At 29.4% G+C, this 15032-nt stretch overlaps 1 protein-coding gene across 4 annotated transcripts in view; it reads left to right on the top strand.

The window, feature by feature from the left end:
- Positions 1 to 10943, top strand: part of LOC100867325 (octopamine receptor beta-1R) — a 108976-nt gene extending 98033 nt beyond the window's left edge. For all 4 annotated transcript variants that reach the window (XM_012488315.3, XM_086907451.1, XM_086907442.1 and 1 more), the window contains 2 exons: positions 4378 to 4489; positions 9527 to 10943. In XM_012488315.3, coding sequence (XP_012343769.2) covers positions 4378 to 4489; positions 9527 to 9737 — 323 coding nt within the window. In that variant the 3' untranslated portion in view covers positions 9738 to 10943. The remainder of the gene's footprint in view (positions 1 to 4377; positions 4490 to 9526) is intronic.
- The last annotated feature ends 4089 nt before the right edge of the window (positions 10944 to 15032 follow it).

Below are 15032 nucleotides of genomic sequence, written 5' to 3'. Positions count from 1 at the left end.
AAAATATTTAGGGACAAGTTTCGTTTTACGATTTGATTCCTTTGTTTCGTTCCATTCTTTGTGGAATGAAAGTTTAACTTTAGGACAAGTTAGGGAAATAAATTCGTGCGATGAAAAGATTTTGATCCATGTCTCCAAAGTTGTTCTCAACTTTTACAAATTTATCGAGGTTTGTCACTAGATGCAATTTAGACACGTTTCATTGTTCGTCGAGTCTTTTTTTTTTAAGAATATAATAAACGAAATTCCATTTAAAAAGTATATTATTTTTCATAATTGTATAGTTATTTCGATAAATCGTATTTCTTATCTCTTTTGACTTTAAATTTCATGTCCTTATATAATTTAATAAATGAAGCTGAATCGAATTTGTCGTTAAAAGAGCTGAATTTTACATTAAAAAACGAAATTCATATTCGTGAATGAGGAATAACGAAATTGTATGCAAAATTTGCAAAGAACACTTTTTTAGTCGAAATGGAAATATTTCACGATTCGTTGAAAAATAACGTTACATTATTCGAATATATTATTTTTACGTGAAATATTTTTATTGTTTCGTAAAATAAACTTGCTCGTAAACTTGTGTATAAATCGTACGTAAAATTAAACGAAACAATCTATAAAGAAGTTAGAAAATCAAATTTAAACATTATGAATTAAATTTTGAAAAGCCATTGTTGGCAATACGATGATAGTATTATCATTTACAATTATCGAAAATAAAATAAAAAAAAACGCGTGTATAAATGCGAAATTATTCTTTAAAAATTTTTACCAGAAAACATGGATAAAAGAGAACGTAATGTAAAAGATGAAATTACTTTATTCAAATATTCAAATAATATTGTGAAAAAAAATGCATCAGAAAAAATTCTCGGATAACTTGTACAAGAGAGAGAGGATAAAGTTAAAAAACGATTTTATTTCTATAACAGTTCCATGTCTCTGTTATATTATACCGCAACACTTTGTTCGTTTATTCTCCATCATGATTCACGCATCATAAACTCTCACGGTTTAATGTGTCAACTCGTTATATTTGGACACAGCTTTCCAAATATATTTCACGTCAATGAATAGAAGAAGACGATATAATAATATAACGATACGAGCAATATGGAAAATTCATTCATCGTCTGTTAAAATTCATTCATCGTCTGTTAAAATTCAAAGAATGAAAAGTTAAAAATGAACGAATTCGAATTTAATCTTTAAATTTTCGAATCCAAAACATTGTAAAATTTGCTTGAATTTCTAAAAATAATATTAATATTAATTCTAGAATTAATTTAAAATATCACTATTTGTGATTAAAAATATATAAATATTCCATATGATTTGAAAATTTAGATTATTCATCTTTAATATTATTCGTTCTTTTCCTTGTTCTTTTTCTTTTTTACTTACTAATTTTATTATTATAATTCAGATTCACGTTCTAATATTTAAATTGGAAAAAAATGGAAAAGCAATAAAGGTATAAAACAGGAAAACTTGATGGAATATAATTTTACAAATTAAGAGGAAAATTGATTATTCGTGAAAGGAGATCTTGCAATCTGATCGGTAACAAAGATGAGGAAGTAAAAATTAAATCAAGAAGAAAAGTTGTGTCCAGAGCTAATGAGGTAATATATCTGGGCCAAGTTTAATTACAAACCATCCAGTAGCAAGAATGTAAAAATAATAATACAAAAATATGAAGAAAAAAATATATGAAAAACAAATCGAAAGAAATTTATTTTCTTTTGATGAATATTTAATTATACAAAAGTGCCTAATTTATATTTTCCCTTACTGTAGAAAGTTTTTTATCCGATGAAATTATTATAAATTGAATATCTAAAATTTCGTTTTTCATCTTTTTTTTTTTTAATAAAAATTATTTGCATTATATCGAATTTTGATATTTATACTAACGTACGTGTAAAATCTCAAAAACTATAATTATTCTTATTGAATGAATTTCACATATTGTTGCATTTCATTTAAAAAACTTTCTAAAATATAATTTCATAGTAATTTAATCTAATATCATTTTCAATTATAATAAATTTCACTTTATTTCCTAGAAATTTGTTCTGTACAATTTCAACTTTTGTTTTGTACGAAAAGAGTAATATAAATACAAAGAATTTACGTCAACTTGGATAAATACATATTTTTAAACTGGAAAATGTCGAAAATATCGAAAATAAGAAAGAAAAAACGAGAATATATACTAATTAGTGAAAAAATACGAATCGCACAAAGATAATCGTTGCACAAAATAATAAAATGCAAACTACGTTTTATAATATTTGCTAAATGAATGAAATTCACGTCATAATTAACAAGTATTTAAACAAACACCAGTATCATTGCTTTAACGCGCGAATATATTAATTTTATCGCTCACGTTGATGCATCTCTCGGTTACATATATCGACATGTCTTTATTAACATTCTCATATTGAATGAATAAATGAGCAAACGTTTGCACGATGACTTAACTAAAAATCAAAATACGTAAATATTGCGATATAATTGTAACAATTGACCCTAGACTCATTGTTAATAAAATTAAAAGAAAGAAAATAAGATTATTTATCAAGTGATTCTCTATTACTTCTTCGCTCTATTCTGCAATATCAATACTTTTATTATTTTCAAATTTAGTTATTGAAAACGCAATTTTCCAAGGTTTTGAAATCATCTAGAATTCATTCAAATTCTCTCTTTATAAATTATTCATTTTATTATCAAAGTTAAAATCGAAATTCAAGTTATTACAATCATGATTTCTAGAATCTTTTCGAAATGTAAATACAAAAATTATTCAAGATCGTTAGAAAATTAGAAATGCGTTTTTTTTTTTTTTGAGAAAAGAGAAAGAGAAAAATAGTAAATTAATAGTAAAAATGAAATTGAAATTACTTATCGATACAATTCGTGCGTGATACACGATTGCCATTCTCGCGATTAATTAATAAACCCGCGAACCCGCGTTCATCCCAATCGAACAATGAATGATAACGAAAAGATCTCGTTAAAAAACGATCGTGCCTGCCTCGAATATTTATATTACGCGAACGAAATCGATGGTTAAACGTGGAAAATTTTTGTTCGTTTATCGATCAAATATTTTCTTAACTGAAGATAAAAAGAATAATTAGAAAGAATAATTAATAAAAATATTTCTATACTTGTATATATTAGCTATAATATATTGTTTAGATGTAATGTTTGAAAATTGACTAGAAAATTAAAATTTTTTCTCTTACAAGAAATTGAATAATAAACAATTGTTAATAAGAAAATTAAATGTTTCTTGATATTTAATACTTGTATATTTTAATGAAATATTACGAACCGATATTGATGTACAGCGATGAAAAGAATAGATTGAAATATGCGATGAAATAATTCACGATATCAAAATTTCGTGATATTAAACAACAATTAACGTGTACTTTGAAATTTCAATGAATTTTTGAACAAGAACGGGAAATTTTCACTCCATTAGTTTCTTTGTTATAAAATTCTCTATCAGCTTTGCTATCTATGAAACTCTTTATTGGTATATCATTATTATATTTATGTATTTATAAATGAAAATTTACTATTTTCTCTTTATTATATAACACTTTATCCTTAATGAATGATGAATATTATAATACTCAGATAATAATGGATACATTGTTTCAAACGTAATTATATCGTTCTTCTTCGAATATATAAAATTTATCTAAAAATTTTTAAACCATCGATGCACTCTGTTAATTTTAAAACAAAGAAATTAATGCAGCTTTTCATGCCAAAATTGGTAATCTTTCGCGTAACATTGCATACTTTTCTCAAATATTTAAAGTTTCAAAGATTCACGAGTGCATGTCTCGAAACGAAGTTGAAACTTTTTGAAATAATAACACAGCTTTCAAAGTCAAAATTGGCAGTGTTTCGCATAACATTGCGTGCCTTTTCTCAAGTCTGTCTAAAATTTCGAAATCATCGATATATTTCTGCAATCTTAAAACGAAGCTGAAGGTCTTTGAAACGCTAACACAGCTTTTTATGTCAAAAACGATGATCTTACGTAACGATGCGGCGTCTTTCCTCGTGTAAAAAGATTGCAACTTTTTTTGAATTAAACGATTGCAACTTTTCCGTGTTAAAATTTCCTTTTAGAATTAAAGTTGGGAAATTTTTTTACTAATTTTATATCGTATATTTTTTCACATTATTTAATCACGATAATATGACTATTCATGAATCTGACATTTTGCTTTCAACACTTTCAAAAGATCTGATATTTTATATCAGAATTATCTTCAGTCTTTTAATTTTGAAAGTAAATTACATTATCGTTAATAATGTAAATTTATGATTTTTCAGGCACTTCGATACGACAACAAACGAAGAGTTGGAGAGCCGAGCACAAAGCTGCGAGGACGCTCGGAATAATAATGGGCGCATTCCTTCTTTGTTGGCTGCCATTTTTCCTTTGGTAAGCACCAACGAGTCAGTACTTTAATAATGACTCTAATTTTCCAACAACTATTCCTTTATGTTCATTATTTTGAATTACTATTTTTATTACAAATTACGATTACTTTTGTTTCGATTTAATTGACAAAATATCTATTATCCAAAACGAGATATATTTCGCGGAAAATACTATAATTAACTATAATTAAGCGATCGAGTGAATTTTCTCGAAATTCGAATCTAATCGAACATTTGTATTTTTATATTTGATAATATAATCGATTGAAAAGTTGTTAAACGCGCAATCAAATTATCTTTAAATAAAATCTCTTCTTCAAAAACGACATTTTTTTTTTCCGATATATTTATACCATCACTAATAATCGACTATATTATTCCAATATCTTTCACGTAAACGCGAGAAGATTCAAGATGTACCAAGAAGTTTAACAACGGAAGAAAAAAAAGAAAGAAAAGAAAATAGAGCAAAATATCGCATTTGAGAAAAAAGTACGATCACACAATTTATCCTTTTATTTTTTTAATTTCAAAAAAGAAAAAGATTCAGTCTATTACAACTGTCCGAATTATACTATTTCTTTTTGGTGTGGAAAGTTTATTCTACACACAAATATACATTTCCATAATATTCTGCTTACTTCCACCCTTTCGCTAGAATCCCTTTATAAGACCAAGACGGAAAAATCCCGGATTCGCGTACGAACGAGTTTTGCCAGCTGCAAGCTGTTCGCCGGGCTTTCGTTTCATCGACGAACAAGTTTCCAGAGTCGGTGAATACTCGCGAAAGTCGAGCCAACCGCATGTATTATTAATGCAAACCCGAACCGCGTGTATCAAGTTTATCGCGAGTTTTACTCATCTCCTCGCGTCGAATCTAACTATTTGCTTGACTAAGCGATGCGATTGCGCCCGTTTTCCCCGAGAAATATCGTTTCTTAGCGATGGGAATAATAAGGAAACCATCGATCGTGAATATTTCAAAATTTTCGACCAAGAAATGCACACACCTTTTTATCGAATACATTATGCATTCTCGCCCAGTGAAATTTCTTCGATTTATCGTGGATCCTCTTTAATAATTAATCCTATTTTGTTGGAGAAAAGTCACGAGAAGAAACTTTCCCCTATCGTAAATTTTAAATTCTTTTAAAGAGGATAAAATTTTTTTTGGAGAATAAGCGGTTGCTTAAAATTTTCCACTTTGAATTATATATTCTTGTCAAACACGTTGAATAAATAATGCAAATACATATTGCACAATGTTCTCTCGAATCCAGAAGAGACTGTAAAGTTTGCAAGTTTCGTTTTAAAAGTAATATAAACATGGAAACTTTGATCGAAGTTTGTTTTTATAAATTTCTTTTGAACGAACCGCAATTACTTGAACGTACAACTAAGTACAGGATAGTCTTCGATATTATATAAATATAAAAACTAATATATCGTAACACTTTAACGAAGTTTAAAACATCTAAAAAAACTCTAAATTTTGAATACTGAATATTTTTAAAATGTTCACGAAATCACGTGGAAATTACATTGCTCGAAATATATAATATTTCAAAAAGTGCGTTCCAACTTTTGTTTGTCCAAAAGCGAATATTTGGCATTAACATATATTCCATGTTAATATAAATTGTCCTTTTCATCAAGAACACTTTCCGAGGATTAATTCAAAAGTAATATTCTGAATAAAAAAAAAAAAGAAAAAAATAGCGTCTATTAACAATAAATAACACCCATATTTCCAACTACTGTGCAGAAAATATTTATTTTAAAGATGACACATTTCGAAATATGCCATGGTCCACAAACCTCAGCCCAATACCATGCCGAGTTAATCGAGCTGTACGAGCTTATGATTTATGACGGTCATCGTATGTGCCGCGAATCCACGATAATGTTCGTCACACACTTATAAATTTTTTTCAAAATTTTACGTATAGCTATTATTTTTGCTCGATATCGTGAAATGTTCACTATTGAAAATTTGTATTTCTTATCGGTTTCATTCAATTCGGCAAATTAAAAACTATAGATACGTGACAATAAATGCTACACGTTGTGTAATATTATCTTACAAATTTCTGATTTCAACGAAACGTTCGTGTTATAAATATTTTTCTTTTCGCGATTTAACGATAGTTGCAACTAAAAAAAAAAAAAAAAAAATACTATAATTTAGAATAACAATCGTCGAGATAGTTTTTAAACAATTTAGAAATTGAACGATTAATAAAGATAACATTTGACTTATAATTTTTCAGTTGTTTCAATGCCTTTTGTTTCATGCGTTCCTTGAAAAGGAACTTCTTTTACGCAATTACTAAATTTGTTCGTGGAAATGATACTTATTCTTTAATTATTTCATTGCTCTAATTATTTTTTTCCGGGAAATATTCCATAATTCCTTAAATGTTTCAATGTTATATTATTAATTTACAGAGAGACAACTCGATTGTTTTTTTTTTTTTTTAATTCATCTTTCATTTATTCGTGGATCAAATACACGATTGTTTAATCCGTTCAATTGTTTATTTCTCAATAAAGATTCACGATTCCTCGATTATTTCATTGCTTCATTTTTATAGGAGAATCTGCTGCTCATTGTCTCTCATTGTTTAATTATTCTTTTTGTTTAATCTTTCACTTAATTATCTGTTTTTTCTTTTTTTTTGGTTGGAAATTTTAAACGATCTTTATTTACCGTAGATTATCCAAATCTAAATCTCTTTTTTTATATTTATGACATTTTTTATTTAATTTGAATAATCTATACACTTAAACGCGTATACAATAAGAGAAGAGAACAAAGTTCTTTTATGCCATTCTCAATTTTCTACTAACATTTAATAACATTTAATAACTTTGTTATTTTAACTTTGTTTTGAAAATAACTCTTTTCGAATGGAACGAACTTGGAAGAAATTTGATCTTGTTACACGTTTGTTAAATTACAGTTTATAAAACAGACGAAATTTAAAGAAGAAACTCGGCAAGAGACTCGACGGTAAGATTAATCTCTTCTACTTGATAAACGAAATGAAAATCTTGAACAAGAAGCAAAAATTGTAATCGATCATCATAATCGACCAATTTGGCCACACGCGCTATTATATTATATTTATTATACTCGCATATTCGATATGACGTATTATAAAAACGAATAGAATCTGTACAAATTATCAAGAAACTTTCTCATAAGGATAAGGGTGATTGCTCGTTACACCGATCTTAATAAACAATGAAGAATTACATTCAAAGTTTCGTGAATTTATTTCCAAGATGAATGGGACTATCATCAAACTGTAATCAATCTTAAAGATGGAGCAAGAAGCTGAGCAAAACGTAATAATTTTGTTTCTGAAGTCATTTGGCTCCAATTCGTACTTCGACGTTTATTTCAACTGTAAATTCAACGTGGCCAATAATTTTCATTTATAAACATTAAGTATTAAATATTATACGAATTTAATATAGCGCAAAAAGTTTCTACTTTTTACTTTTTGCCATGTAAAAATTAATTTCAAGTTTGTGAAATTATTAAGAAAAACGAGAACCGATTAACAACATGCTGCCGAAAAAATGCGAGTGATTCCAAAAATAAATTTCACGAGAATAAAATTTGGAACGAGATAAAGATAGAATTGTTTCATTTTAATATATTTATTAATAATATTTTGTCACGACGCATCATCGATTTAACTGGCCATCTTTAACTTCTTTCTTTTATCAATAATCAATAATTTTATATGCGTATAATTTTATTTCTGACAGCTATATAATTTCGAATCATTCGTTACTCATCTTTGGAATGATATTTGAATTTGAGTTTTTCAATCTTATTTCTTCGACTACAGAAAATTAATTCGAGGGAAATTTCTTTAGATGGAAGATATTACGATAAATAAAAATATAAATTGCGTATGATGTTAAATTATACAAAAATTAAATTGTTTACAACGAAACATTAAATTAATAGATTTCAAAGTAGTAACAGAATGAAATTTACCTACGATGATGTTCTGTCGTTAGTCATGAAAAAATTAAATCCCCGATACAAAAATATTCCCTAATAAAACTAATTCTATCTTTATCTTTTCAACTTAAAAATACTGATTAAATCCTTGTTTCGTATTTGATAAAAAATTGTTTAAAATTTTCACGAAATTACAATCTCTTGATATAACCACATATACTACAACACAAGCTCGGATAATCTTTATAAAAATAATACTTTTATAAATAAAGGAAGAAATCTCGTTTCATTGTCAATTTTTAAAACATTACCCCACGCGAAGAAGCGAATCCATTCTAATCCGAGCATCCGCGAGAACATCAGACAACTTTTTACGGGAGCAATGAATTCTCATTTATCCCGTCAGAACAACGTTTCGAGTTTGTGGACAATTTTTTAATTAAAATGACAGAACGTGACCAGGCAACGTTTCTTCGAATCAGTCTCCATTTTTTGGCCTATGGCGCATCCCTCGAAATAAATTTAAAAGATTGCCTTTCGTATCGTGAAAATTCGACACGAAATATGATATAGCAACAAAAAGACAAAAAGACAAAAACAATAGAAAACAAAGAGAATGGCAATTTCTAGGTGAAAAGTGTTATGCTGCTATCTTTTCTCTTTTTTTTTTTGCATATGATCAACGTGATGGGATTGCGAATTATTAAACTTATTAACACATTCGATGAACCATCAAAAATTAAAAAAAACGAATATCGATCGTTCGATAAGTAAAAGATTATCAATTACAAACTTATCAAAAATGCTATGATAATATACGCAAAAAAAAAAAAAAATTTAAATATCTAAAAAAAAATTCTTTCTTTCTTCGTCTACAATATAAAAAAATCCTAAATCTTCCATCCTCGGAATTCTAAATTCGCATCATCGAACGAATTAATTTACCATAAACATTTATTGAAATAAATATTCGATATTAGAAAAAGAAGAAAAAGAAGAAAATTTTAATTTTACTATGCTCCTAAAATCCTCCATCAATCCTCTTTTCTTTTCCAGGTATCTAACCACGTCCTTGTGCGGCGAGGCCTGCTACTGTCCAGACACGGTGGTGTCCGTCCTATTCTGGATAGGTTACTTCAACAGCGCCCTGAACCCGCTTATCTACGCGTACTTCAACCGCGACTTCCGCGAGGCCTTTAAGGACACGCTGAAGAGCGCCCTCCCCTGTTGCGCCAGCTGTTGGAAAACACCCTCGCAATTCGTCTAGCGAGAAAAGCCCCCGTGAATAATCGCGTCGAGCAAACTGTTTCTTGCGATCCATTGGGAATATCGGTATCTGCTCGTATTCGCCCGATCATTCGTCCAACTCGATTTGGAAAATATCGTAAAAATAAACCGTCGTTGCCTGTCGAGTTCGTTTGTTGCAATTGGGATTCGATTCGATTCTATAAACGAAACACGGTGTAATTAAGGATGTAATTAAGGATAATGGAGAATCTTTTATAACGTATGGAGTTTTGTACGATGGGGAGGAGATTTGAGATGTTAAAGATTGTTAACACGTATAACGAAAAATAAGATTCTGTTGTTGTCCCGTTAAAATTCGTGCACGTATGAATTGACAAATAAAATCGAATCTAAATATATCCACTGCGAATCCAATAACGCGAAAATTCAATGCAATTCGATTAAATTATTCTCCATCGATATTATTATATTTCTTTATTAGATAATACTTGATAATTGTCCATCATAGATTGTTTTATATATATGTTATTTTATACATGATCATATGGCTAGAAATCGATTTTTAAAATCATAGCATGGATATGATTTCAAATAAATAAATTAACAAATAGAATGTCTACCTAGAAGAAAATCTTATCGTCAAAGAAGGAAATAAAGAATAGCTTGAAAAATTACCGAATATTCGCGAAAATATTCTATAATGTTAGTTTTATGTTGGATATCTATCTGATTTCGTTAGGAATTATGTTTTAGAAGGAAGAGAAATAGGATACATTTATAGTGGCTATATAACGTATAAAAGTTTTAATGTTTTCCGGCATAGATAGATAAATATTGTCGCTTTAGTAAAATTCAAAAGTTGGAACAGTTTGTTTCTGTATTTTATTGCTTTTGGACAAACATTTTTCTTTTATCCCTTGATAAATAAATATCTGCATTGCTCTACTTTTAGTTTAAATATTCGAAATAATTTTCACGAGAATTATCATAAAAATATTTTAAGATAAATATCTTATGCATATTCATATATTTCACACGCTCAATATTATTATGTCTAGCCACTTTTTTTTTTTTCTTTTAATATTCTAATCTTTCAAAAAAATCTGAAAATATTCCAAGCATATTTAAAAAAAATTTACGGTCGAGTCAAATTTTTATCGCAGAATTTTAAAATTTGTGTCAATAAAAAGCGTCAAATGTTGAAAACTTTCAAAAAAAAAAAAAAAAAAAATAAAAATTCTGAAAAAAATTCAACGACAAAATTTTACCATTAATGATTTATTCAGTTTGATCACGCTCTTGTAGTTTCATTCAAGATACAAAACTAACATTATAATTGTATTATAATTCCAACTTTTTGTTCTAGTTAAATATTCGATGCCTTATATTGAAAAATTTACCATTTATGCTAAATTATTAAAGAAAAATTTTTAAATTCACAAATCTATTTTGTCGTAAAAAAAAAAACAAACAAACGAACGAACAACTATCTAATTTATTTTTAAAAATTATTAACTAAATATTACATTTAAAACTGCCTTCGAGTCGATACGAATTTTTTGAATGTAAAAATAGAAGAACGATTATCTAAAATTTCTTCGCCGAAAATATTCAATTTGATCATATCACACGTGCACGATTTATTTATTTTTTAAACTTGATACGAGCATTCGTTCGAATTTTGTCGCATATTTATTATTACCAACGCTTTGATAATTTCAATTTATCAAATTTTTTATTTCTTCTCATCCTAAAGTTTTGGCTGTACAGCGATTGAAAATCAATCGTCACTAGTCTTTGATGTGTTCGAGAAATATTCGCAAACTTTGTGATAACTATCCAACAACTCGAGTGCAACAAAATCAATTGATCCGTATTGAGCTTTATATTCGCCAACACTGGCTGTTCTCGTCGATAAAATTGATCAAGATCGAGCTGCCGTCTCGGTTGGACGATCTATCAATGCCGCGTTAATTAATCAGGAAATCCGGGGCCGTTTGAACATTGTCAAACGTTCAACGCGCCAACAACGAGTGCAACGTGTTGTATTTCAGACTGATATTCGTGCATTTCTCGACTCGAATCGAGCTTATTCTAGATACTTTTCGCCTGTGGATCGCAATCAGCTTCCTCGTTACGCTCGCTTTCCTCGAATTCACGAAATTCTCCATTTAATAGATACGCGGGAATTTTGCGGATTATTGAATCCACGAAGCGAAATTACAGCGAAACGTTCGAATACCGTTTGACACTTTAATTTTATCATTATACGTTGTAATATACGATAATATTATAACTATAATTATAACGTGATTTAACGCGATTTAACGCGTTACAGAATCGACCAAGGCACCGTTTCATTCTCAATATAAATTATTTATTCGGACGGAGAATAAAAAATACTTTTTGCTATCGCGCTTTTGATATCTCCTTTCTTAAACAAAATTTTGTTTAATAAAATACAAAGGTTTAAAAAAAAATAACGATATTAAATTTCAAAGTGCCACCACCATCATTCGAATAATGAATTCGAAAATAATTAAAATTTTTCAATTTTCTTAGAATCTATCGTTATCTATTAATGGTTGCAAAACATATGTACCGTCCTCGCTCGAATTGAAATTCCTCTCCATTTCCGTGTCGAAATGTTTTACGACTTTAGGAAACGGAATCTCTCGCCTCTTGGGTTCAATGGCACGTATTAAAGGGGATTCGAAGGATTCGACGCGCAACCGGAAGCTCGTAAACGAATTCGCTGGTTAGGCGAACGACGCGGTCATCAACAGTAAGCGGAAACGAGGGGAGAATGACAAGTATTCTTCTACATGTCTTTTGCCGGCACGCAACGAAATTGCAAATTTTGACGATTGATCACGTGCCGGAAAGGCATCGCCCCCTAAACCTTTATGGGATGGGCCAGTTAAATTGGGATCTTGCACGCTCTTCATTTGTCAATTATAGTTCACCGCTTCTCTTTATAATCTACTACAGCAGATTTCAAGAATTATCTCACTTTGAAACCCCTGTTTTTTTTTTTATTCTGTTCGTAATTATTTTAAAGAAGAAATTTAACATATTTTTACGTTTTTTGATGCGATTTCAAAGGGAATGTTTAAAAATTAAATTCTCGTATTGCTTGTGACATATTCAAGTTTTTTCTTTCTCCTTTCTTTCTCGAAATACAAACATTTCACAGATTTGTGTATCAAATGAAATTGTCTTCCAAAAATGATGTGATTTTTGAAAGTGATGCATCAACTTTTAATTCTATAATCACGAGATATTTTGTATGAATTGTTAAAAATAATTTCAAATGTTAAATTGTGTTTCGCCGATCTCGAATTAATCGGATATAGAGGGCAAATCGGAATGTGCAGGATTCTTAAATACGCGTTCACTTTGTAAATAAATTGTCAGTCTTAAACGTAGGTTAAAAGCAAACAGTGCTATCTAGATGTAATTAGACAAGAACAAAAGCTGTATTACCTGTAATGCGATACTTATTAAAAATGAGATTGTTGCGAAAAAAGGAAGCGTTGTGTTAAAATAAAGAGAGGAAGAAAAAAAAAAGGAAAAAAAAGACAGACGATCACGCTGCTCACCTTCCGATGATTTCGAAACAGTTTGAAATTAGATCCATCCAACCAAGCCGATGTTGGTGGACAAATTGTACAAACAAAATTCATTGATCTTTATTTTATTTATAAACGAATATTGTAAAACAATAAGTCCGTATATCAATTTTACAATTATTTTTCTTTCGTTAAAAATCTATATTTTAATATCATTCCAATATATCTATATATATATATATAGAATGTTTATAAAAATATGAAACATTTTTGCAAAGTGGATATCGATAAGATTCATGCAACATATGTACATTAACGAGTTATGTTTTACGTTTGAGTTAGATAAAGTGAGGTAAATACCGAATACAATTCGTTAACTAAACTTAACACGTATAAACTATTTTCGCCATTTTGATATTTAGAATCCAAGTTTTCAAAGGTGAATTTTGCATAATTTTGATATAAAACTTCACAATTGAATTTGTTTATATTTAACAATTTATAAAATCACACTGTTTCTCACTCACTTAATTTAAACTCAAACTCTCTCTCTTGATCGCTCGATTTGTTTACGCCCTTTAAGATTCGATATAAAGAAACTTATTTCATTTCACGATATTTTTTCAAAAAAAATATAATAAAAATAAATCAAAAAAGAAAAAAAAAAGTATCAACGATTTGTTACCAACAACGGCAAAACTATGTAACGAAAAGTTGAACCGCAACCTAAAAACGATCATCCGTGGAGCAATTTAGACACGATATGCGGGATCAAGTTTTTCGCTTGGTTCCGCATCAAGCGTCACGCCCACCATTTTCTTTCGTGGAGAATAGCGAGTCGAGTTTTTTTTTAGAACAAGAGGAACGAGAGGAAATGGTAAAGGAGAGGAAGGAAAAAGAAAAATCGCGAACGCTTCACTTTTTATTCGTACGGCCTATTGTACGCGTCTAGACTGTATAAATGTACCATAGCAATAATTATTAACGAGAACTGTAAATATATTTGGCGACGAATAAGTATTTCTCGCGAGTGGAAACGATGTGTCGAGTGTGCGATCGCTGTTTTTCTAAGTGACCACGATCATCGCGTGTCATTTCGTGTGCGGCGTGTGTGTTACATGTTGCTTACGTGTACACAATCCACCCTTTGATCAACGTCCCTAAGGGCGATTCATTAATTATTATTATTATCACCGTCATCGTCATTATATCATTATCACCGTTGCCATCGTCCGATAATCGAGCTGATCGAATAGATTCCCGGTGAAATAATTTGTAGAAATAATAGATTTTTTGACCGTCGAGAGGAAAACCTGAATGGTTTTTCGTGTGTCAGTGACAGCTGTCCGAATAAATTTTCAACCGTGGCCAGTGCAAAAACTCTCTCTGTGGAATCGGTGCATGCGTGATTAATCGATGCCACGCTAAAGTCTCGATTAATGATTGCGCACGATTGCGAATTGAAATACGACGTTTGTACACAACAAAGTTGTTGGATAAAGTCTAACTACTGGAAAAATGGAAATAGAGAAATAACGCAATATTCCGTGGTATTGCATTGTTTGCACAAGTTCGTCTCACAATTGAAAACGAAGCTTGGCTCCTTGTTCTTTTGTCTCTATTTTAATTTTATTTTAATTTATTTATTAAGATTGTTGAATCTTAATATCGTATTTTTTACTAAATTATTCTAAAAAGTTTAATCAATGACATTTTAAACGTGTTTTCTTTCTTTTTTCAAT

The sequence above is a fragment of the Apis florea genome, unplaced genomic scaffold, assembly GCF_048593485.1.
Source record: "Apis florea isolate Af1SG1 unplaced genomic scaffold, ASM4859348v1 contig_1630_pilon, whole genome shotgun sequence".
Lineage (NCBI taxonomy): Eukaryota > Metazoa > Arthropoda > Insecta > Hymenoptera > Apidae > Apis > Apis florea.
Note: the sequence above shows the minus strand (reverse complement) of the source record. Positions and strands in the feature narration are given on the sequence as shown.